Here is a 9,818-nt window from a genome sequence, read left to right on the forward strand (position 1 = left end):
TCTAACTATTAATTCTGGAGCCAGTGAGGCACATCTCAGGGGAAGATTTGTTATTCCTTTCTCTTTGTAGAACAGTTACATGCAGATAGAAATTTCCTCATACTTGCTTATCATTCAGCTTCACCCAGCAAACTTTTTCATGTTTGCCTTCATTGGAAGCATTCAAAATACGAGTTTAGTTGTGTCTTTGAAACTGTATTATCCTGGTCTGACAAAGGCAGAACACATTTTCAGTGGATATTTTTAAATATGAGATCTGGATTATCTTTTTTTCCTGTGGCTATTATTCATTAAGAGCCACTACATTGATTTTTAGGGATAAAGACTACAGAAAAGATTAATGTCTCATAAATCACTAAAAAATACAGATAAATATATCCCCATACTTTCCCAGTTGCCGAAATGTGCAGTTGTTATGTATGAGGATGTATTTGAGTGTACATTCATATTCATCTTAAGCATAAAATGCTTCTGTTTATAGATACTTACAAAAGCAATCTTCCAGTATTTTCCTTAACTTTAGCTTTCACTGAGGTGAACATACTACTTCCTATGGAAAAATGTACTATTCATAGAAATGTACTTTTTACAGATTAATTGAGCTGATGAAGAAGGATTGATAGGTCTCTTGTCTTGGTTTTCCAAGTGTTTGGATATCAGAAAGGACTTAGGAAGAAGTCTTGACTTCAGAAAACATCCCTACAGCAGTAGAGGAAAGGGTAGGAGCAGAGAAGAGTTTTGAAGTGTCAGAAGCAAGAGAAAAAGGGTGGAGTTTAGTGTGGGGGACAGCAAGGAGAGTGGAGCAGCAGAAAGACTTTATTTAAGTAAGGACCACAGTCAGGAGGAGTAGGGTGGTGGATGTACAAAGAAGGGGGACAATAGGAGGAATATGGCTGAAATTGGAAATAAATTCTGTGGGGAAAGCTCTAAAATTCTGGCTTGCTGGCAGATGCTGTGGGCTTTCTCCCTGGTGAGATAATGCAGAAACCAGGATCATCTAAAAATACTTGTTTCCACTTTCTGTGGTAGAAATGGGAAGAGAAACAGTTGTCTTCATCTTGGAGGCTGACCTCTGAATATATATCCCTGAGGGGGTCTGCATAGAGCTTCATCCATGGGTCAGGAGACATTGCCTTTCTAATAAGACTTAAATTCACCACTGAAGCCCAATAAACAAGTCGGGCCTTCTGTTTGCCAGTGGCTTATGGTCCCCTTTTTGTTAAGTGATTTGCTGGGTGACAAACTGTACATAAGTGCATATGTGCAGCAGTAGGCACATCCTGTTGTGTGGCATTTGGTCACCTCATAAGCATACTAGCATACTTCTGTTCCTGGGGTGGGGAGGGCACACACTCCTCTAACGGCTTCTCTAGAGAGAGAGCACTGAGATGAAACGTACCTTTAGACCCAGCTCTGCCCAGTGAGAACATACCCATGCTCTTTATCTCCGGTGAAACATGGTTATTCCCACCATACCAATGATCAGGATTCAGTTCCTAATACTGTATTGTATTGAAGTACTCTAATAAGCCAGCTGTGAGGAAAGAAGACCAAGCACTCTAGTTTGAGATGTGTTCCCAACTGTCTTTCTGAACAACTGCCTGAAAACTGCCGGTGTTTAGAGTGGGGCTGTTTAAAGCCAAATGGGGAGAGTAGATAGTGCTGTGAACATCAGGGACTGCAGATGAAGGCTCAATTAAATGACTCTGCAAAGAGGAGAAGCTCTGCCCAGTATGAAAATTAAGACTGTATATGATCATCCTTCTTCTTTGGGGGACAAAACTTTCATCTTGGAATTGCAAATAGTACATGTATGGTACATCAGAGAGGATGCTGATCTGAAGGATGTCAAACCCACAGTGTATTGAGACATATTGTGAAAAACCCATGAGAAAAAAACCTCTGCAGTTATATAGGAATCACAAAAGACTAAATGCTATCACTTTCATCTATCCACAGCTAGCTGATGGGCTGGTGACCTCTGAAGTTTTCTTATTTGGACTTAATCAACAAACTTCATAAAAATGTTTTTTTGTTATCAGCTAGTTTTCTTACTTTCTCCTTGTTATTGTGGGTAAGAAATAGTGTAAGAAAAAAAACACTTGAAGGTAACTTACAGGTGTTTATTTGGCCAGATTCTCACTTCAAACCAGCATTTTTTTCACCCTCAGGATCTTGTTTTGCTAACTTAAAATTAGTAAAGTACATTATTAATAGGAGGTTTAAGATAGACACAAAATGAAGAAGTAAGCTCTTTATTTATACTGAAAGATGCAGAAACTTCTGAGGCAAACAGGCAAAACCTACAGATCTGTCATTCTGGGAGCCTGCATGGTGCTGGACCAGATAATGTGACTTACTTGTCCTTACAAGAGGTCTGATGAGAAAATGTGAATGCTTTTTTTGGGACTTTAAATTCTATGAAAGAATACTTGAAATTTGTCATACTGTGCCCGTTGTTAGGTAAAACAGGGCTACCTGCTGAAATACGTGCCATTTGGTTCACGTGTTACTTTTTCAGTATGGCTTTTCCTCATTTAGTCAAACATCTGCTGGAGAGCCACCCAGTGAGACAGTTCCAGCAGCTCCTCAGGACTGTCACCACCGCCTGCAAGCACTTCTGTCCTTAGACTGTGTTCAACAGCAAGATGAGCAGTCAGCTGGGTCCTGCACTGCCCACCTACCCACTACCATCCTGGCCTAGATGAGCCCTCTCTGGGTTGAAAGAATAGCCTGTTCTCTAGTTCCTTTGGCCCATCTCCAAGACTGACAGCCAGGCACAGTTTGGCTGGGTTATTTTCTCATATAGATGCTTCTTAACAGGGAGCTGGACCATGGCAACACAAGCCATTTGACATAATGGCAACTCTTATGCCTCTTTTCCACAGTGTCACCTAAAGTTTGTAAGCTGTCAGTTAATATTTTTTGTCTTAAAATATTTGTTTAAGAAAGACCCTTGTGACTTGTAACAAATGTAAATGCCACACTGCTATAAATCAGCCATCTGGACTTTGTAATCTGGCAGACGGACCGGGCTTTTTGACATCTCTCAGATTATTGCTGATCATACGAACATTAACATTTCTAAAGGTGTCTCTTTGCTTTGTCACATTTCAAAGACTTCATTAATTTTGTTTTCACATGTTTAAATATTTATTTTGACCTTTTACCTCCTGGTATAACCTCCTGGCTTGCTGGACCGGCCAAACCAAAATATGCTGACGTGTTCTGAATGGCCTTCCTGCTTGTATAAACACGTTGCATAAACACCTCTTGCAGAACAAAAGAGGGGATCCTCTGCTGTACTGCAGCAGGTCTCTTTGTCTGTTTCAGATTATCCATACAGGTAGGGGCCGTGCTGAGGGACACCAGCTGGTTTTCCAGCCTTCATACCCCACATTCTTGCTTGCATTCAGGGTTGTTCCCCTCCCCCCACCATCAGTACTGCTGAAGTAAGACCGAGGTGGTGGTGTTATCTGTTTGATATGCAGGTGCCGATGCTGGAGTGCCGACTCTGCTCCTGGTCCTGGTGGTGCCTGCCCTGGGTGTCCTTGCCTGCTCGGGATTCTGAATGTAGCTGGGTTTACCTTGTCCTCCGCCTAACACAAGGGACTCCTTTTGAAGATGAGGACCGCAACTCTTTTTGATTCTGTGGCACCATCCTAAGCCAAATAAATTACACTTTAAAGTAAATTACCCTACAATTTCCTGTGAACTTTAAGAGGACTGAGGCATCCAGGAACTCCTTCATGAAGTAAATCAACTTTTGAAAGGCTAAGAAATATTTTTAACTTGTTCCAATATGCCTTATAAAACACTTATGCTGATCTGTGACAGTTGCATGATTTGGTCCAATGGGGCAAGTTACAGTGTTAAAACCCAATAACATAGGCTGTACAGTGAAAGTAAAATCACCATGCGTAGGTGCTTTAACTTGAATAACAAATCGTGAAATATAATAGAGATTGAAATGTTGATTGTATGTGATAAATGTAAGAGTACTACGTCTGTCTGTACTATCCTATATGTTTTGTGTACTGCATATTTTTGAATGGCCCCATCATCATTTATTGGGATTACTGTTTTTTAGAGAGACAGTCAAAGCAAAAACATTTCATTTTTCTAGAGCTATATTTCTTGAGGCTATTGGATAGAATTTGAAGGACTTGAAATAAAAATCAGTGACAAGGAATTTTTTATTTTAAATATAATCAGAACACCTGAGATGTGCACAGCATGCTTAGCTTAAAGGAATTTACCTGTGCTTCACTGACACATGATTTACTATATTATTTTCTTAAAACCGTTCTGTTGAAAAATTGTTATGGTCATTGTTGCTGATTTTAGGAGTCAAATGTCAGCTTTCAGGGAAGCGACGTAATGTATTGGTTTTGATTTAGTATTATGACTATTATTATTATTAAGGTAGCAATATAACACTGAGGAGTTTGGAGAGGGAGTCCATGTTAAGATCAGCCAAATGGACCATGAAATGGTAGGAAACATGTTATTTTTTAAAGTGAAAAGATTTAAAATATATTAAAAAAATGAAAAAGATATACAATAAATGGCAAAAACAGAGTAGCACAGTAAAAAAAAATATTATATTTACATTTTTTATGCTGCAGATGCCAGGTGTTACCTTCCTGTAATGAAGGTGTACATTTGGGAGAATTATATGCTTTTTCCAAGAACTTGATATTATTCTAATGTTCATAGTGTTGTAAATAAGAGTTTTAAAGTTCTGAGACCATTTCCCTATTTGACAGAGTACTGAATGATCCAACTGTGTGTTAGTACATGAAAGTCAGATCCCAACTGTTAGTCGAAGCTAAATGTTTACTATGGCCTTTGCAAAATGGGAACTCTATTAGAGACAGAGAATGTTTTTGTTCTGACTGTGTCTAGAGTGTTTCAGTGTTGGGTTTTTTGTTGATTTGTTTGAGGGTTTTTTAAGTTGTTAAAGAAATGCACATTCCTTTCATTTTCCATGGTGTGCTGGGAATTAGTTTGAGTGTGAATGTTGAAGAAACACAGTGATACTGAATCAGCTGGCTCAAGTAATAGTGCAATGTCTGATGCTTCAAGAATTATAAGCTTTGAATCATATTTTATTAGCACAACCTTGCTAGCTACTTAGAAATAGATTTTATCTTTTTAGAACTGATACTGTAGAGGTCCGTAATAATAATATTTACATGAGGCAAGAATAGGTCTATTAATAATTTACACCCCCTTCTTTTATTTGTATAATTTTGTACTATATATTTACATGTAAAAGTGTAGAGTCTTCATTAAGAAATATCAATAATACTGTTTTAGTTTAATTTTAACTATTTGTTACAAGATGAAAATTTTTTAAATAGGTGAAAGTGATAACTTCCCTATAGAGGAATGTCAAAGTGTCAAACACTACTGAGTTTCATAAATTGTGTAATTATTTGAAAGAGAAATGAGCTGTCTTCATACATAAGAAACTAATACGCTGTAAGCCTTCTGTACAAAAAAAAAAAAAAGTGTTTTATTGTGTTTCATTTGGTTTGGTTCTTTTGCAGTATGACTCATTTTTATATAATCTACAACCACAACTAAATCTTTTGCCAAATGCATGATTGCCTTTTACTTTTCTAATACACGGTGTAAAAAGCAAAACTGTTTAGTTTTTGCATGGATATGACCTGGGAAGGAAAGCCACTTCTTTTTTTCAAATCAGCGACACAGATGAGGTAGGTCTTACATACTGATCAGGTAGTTGGAGATTTTTCTGTTTCGCATAATTGTGTAAATTTGACTGGGACCTTCAGTTTCAAATTGTTGTCAAATAAAACTAACTAATGTATCATCTGCTATAAAATGCAAGGTTCTTAATTAAAGTTTATATAGATAGACATATTTGTTGTTTCTTTATATTTCAGGAAAATTGATATTACTATTATTTGATACTGATGAATATTGAACTGTTTTTTTAGTTACTTTTTATCTTTTTTTTTTTCAAATGAGTAGAGCAGGACCGTGCTTTGTCCTTTTTATGAATGAAAAGTAAATTACAATTAAATAAATGTATTAATGTTACTCAAAATACAGTAACTGTCTTTTGAATTGGAGCTTTCTAATTTTCTAACAGCGACATGGCCATCTGTGATGGTAAAGGTGTGGATGGAATGAGGTCCTGTGTATCCCTGCCCTGCCTTCCTGTGAATTTTGCTGGAGTTAGACTTTTGTGGGATAAGAGTGGCTGTTTTACTTAGGTTATAGGTGATATAGACAGAAAGATTTTCCTGATGTCAGTGATAGAGCACCTCCTGAGAGTTTTTCGGCAGTTTTGGAAGCAAGAGTTAACTGAGCGGAGTATTTTTCAGGTAATGTTTTATACTCCAGTAGATATATGTCATGGTTCAACCCCAGCCGGCAACTAAGCCCCACACAGCCACTCACTCACTCCCCCCCTCGTGGGGCAGGGGAGAGAATCAGAAAAGTAAAAGTGAGAAAACTCATGGGTTGAGATTGATAAGTAAAGAAAGAGCCACGTGTACAAGCAAAGCAAAACAAGGAATTCATTCGCTGCTTCCCACTGACAGACAGGTGTGCAGCCATCTCCAGGACAGCAGGGCTCCATCATGCATAACGATCACTTGGTAAGACAAAACACCATGACTCCTCCCTTCTTCTTCCCCCAGCTTTATAAGCTGAGCATCGCATCATATGGAATATCCCTTTGGTCAGCTGGGGTCAGCTGTCCCGGCTGTGTCCCCTTCCAACCTGTGTGCACCCCCAGCCTACTCACTGGTGAGGTGCTGTGAGGAGCAGAAGAGGCCTTGATGCAGTGTGAGCACTGCTCAGCAATAAAACCCCCATCCCTGTATTATCAACACTGTCTTCAGCACAAATCCAAAACATGGCCCCATACTAGCTACTATGCAGAAAAATAACTCTACCCCAGCCAAAACCAGCACAATGTGTTGCGAAGAAAGACATCTGAAATGGCAAAACTTCATACCGATTAATTGCTTTGTCATCACAATAGCTTCAAGAGGTAACATCAAGTATAACTGAGATACTGCCTGCCTTTCAGGGTCACGTTCAGGCCTTAAAATGCAGTGGTGTTACTGAAATCTCGGAATGAAGAACTTATCGACACCAATGTGATGTAGATAAGCAGACACTTCTTTATTGACGGCCAGGTGCATGAGTGAGTCCTCTCACGATCGATGCACACCATGGTTCAAAATCATACACCTTATATAAAACTCAGTCATACATATTCATTAAGTATTCATGCATAATCATAATATTTCCCATAAATCATTAACATACTCTCCTCCCATATCCGATTCTGCGCAGTAAAGGTTAGAAAGGTCCGAAAATGGGTCTGGGGTACGATTTGGGTAGGTGGTATATGAGCCGGTGGTCTCGATCTTCCCCTGCCGGAATTACCTTTGACTTAAGGTAACTGTTTCTTGGCCGGCAACTATGGGTTGCTTCACTCGACTTTCCCCAGTTCACATTAATTCTCATTTTGACATTTTAGTACATTCTCCTAGGTTACATATAAACAATCATCTCAAATCTTAAGTCTGTTATCTAAGTTCTAAACATTCCTACTAGGTGTTTCTGACCAATTCCTCCGGCCTTGGTATGGGGCTGTACAGAGGATTCTTATAGCAGCTTTTACTATATAAGTTTCATTAAAATATATTTCTTATCCTTCTATATTTATATTACATAATTGATTTTATAAAATCAAATAATCAATCAAATGAAGTCAATCAATCTTAACTTATTAGCAAATCTATAACAGTGGCACATAAGAAGTCGGTGAAGCTGACAGTCACATTGCAGAACTTGGTTTCTTTTATCTTCAGAGATACTGAATGAGAAGGGTCAATGAGAGTGTCCTTGTGTCCTGCACTGGAAAAGCTGTCTAGATAACTGGAGCAGGGCTCCTCATTTAACAGGGCTCAGTTAAATGGGGAGGAGGAGATCATTGCTACTTTGATGAGGTACGTTTTGAATTTTTATCTCGGTTTCTAAGAGAAATAAGAGTTTGAGTCTCTGTCTGCCAGTTCTCTGCTAATGATTTCAGACCTGTTGGGACATGGCAGACATATTCAGCAGCTATCATACTGAAGAAAATCATAGTCTTGAGTAGAAGGTAGAGATTTAAATTAGGAATTTGCATGGAAGTCAGCTGCAGCATGGTCATTGGTCTCACCTGTTCTGTTTGGCCTGCCAGATGCCTAGCCAGCAAACACCTCAAAGGCAGGTACAGCTTGCCTTGGTCCTGCCTTACCCAGGGGCTGGGCAGCGTGGGACAGCTATCAGCTGCGGAGAGGCCTGAGCACACGGCATTGCAGGAGGTGGAAGCTGAGACCATTGCAGTGACAGGGCGAGCAGGGGAAGAACGGGGCGCAGAACGTAAAACCTGGAGGAGAAAAGGTTCATTATTTCCACCCTTCAAAGAACAACTTGTTTTTGTTTGTGAGACTTCTTTGTTTCCAGACTTCAGAGCCTCTAGCTACAGAAGATGATAAAAAATATGCCTTTAAATATTAGATATCTGGCTGAGGACCAGATCTTCCAGTCTTGATCTGCCTCAGCATTGCATTAAGCTATACTTCCTAATGGAATTATAATTAAAATAACAGACATCAGGTAATACCCAAATACATTCCAGCACAGACCTTGAAATAGTTCCAATGCTATTGTTTGGAGATTTTGTTTATTTAAATACATCATGGAAATGTCTATCTTTCAGGTTACAACAGTACAATATGGGCTAAGGATATTCCTTTGGCAGCACTATAAATTTATGTAGCTTCTAGCATTTGTGTATGCTTCGTCCTTGCACATATTGTCCAGGGGAATCTTTTCACAGTGTTAGGACATCGACATTATGCAGGAACCACTTGTCTTCTGCACAAAGCACTGGAGGTCTTGCAGAGGAAGATTGCCCCTCCTTTTCTTCCAGCAATGAGCCATTTTTCTTTAACTTTTCTACCACTAGTTCCTCTTGGTTTGTCATTTTAACATTCTTCTTATTTCCAAAAACAGAAGACAGGACAGGTAGCATTAAAGTCCACATAAATGGGAAATAAAAATAATGTTCACATCTCGAACAGAAGTAGCATTGTCTTGTCTTTTCTTGACAGGCTAACGTATTTTTCTTTTACCTGGATGCAAATTAACCGAGTCTGCTCTACAGGACGTCATGAAAAGACACATGAAAAGTGTTTCCTTCACCATAGCTAATCTTGAATCTGGTCTACTCTCTTCATTAACATAGATGACACTGGAAATTATGCCAATTCTCATTCCCCAGAACACAGAAAACTCATGATTTATCTAGTAACTTCAACAAGCAACCTCCAGAGAGCACTGATGAGTGGATTTTACTGGTCTACATTTAAAGAATCTAACAGTCTCTTTAAAACCTGATGCCCTTGGTCTTTAGTGTGTTGTCACAGCCACTAACTATCTGCTTCACAAAAAGGTATGAAATTGTTTCTTTCCCTCCCAAAACAGGCAGCAGACAAGACAATGTGCAATATCAGCCGCTGGTAAAAAGGTAAACCTGAACAGTGAATACAAAGATACTGACCAGGCACCATCCCCTCTAGATGGTTGTCATGGTGCAGCTACTTACCCATCTCACCTCCATTCTTCAGAGTTGTTTGACACCCGCTGAAAGCAGCACATTGCCAAGTGTTTCCATGACACTGAGATCGTCCAGTGCCAGCCCTCCTGTCCTCCACAGGCTGCTCAGCCCCAGGTAAATTCAGATCCTCGCTGGTGGTCCACGTGGGCACACAGCTGCGAGT

At 39.3% G+C, this 9,818-nt stretch overlaps 1 protein-coding gene across 1 annotated transcript in view; it reads left to right on the plus strand.

Annotated features, from left to right (window-relative positions):
• The window catches only part of CNTN1 (contactin 1), a 245,167-nt gene extending 239,095 nt beyond the window's left edge, over positions 1-6,072 (plus strand). Inside the window, exon 25 of the mRNA XM_040596458.1 lies at positions 3,492-6,072. Within this exon, the coding sequence (XP_040452392.1) occupies positions 3,492-3,571 (80 nt within the window). The 3' untranslated portion in view covers positions 3,572-6,072. The remainder of the gene's footprint in view (positions 1-3,491) is intronic.
• Positions 6,073-9,818: the final 3,746 nt, after the last annotated feature.

This window comes from Falco naumanni, chromosome 5 (assembly GCF_017639655.2).
Source record: "Falco naumanni isolate bFalNau1 chromosome 5, bFalNau1.pat, whole genome shotgun sequence".
Classification (NCBI taxonomy): Eukaryota; Metazoa; Chordata; class Aves; order Falconiformes; family Falconidae; genus Falco; species Falco naumanni.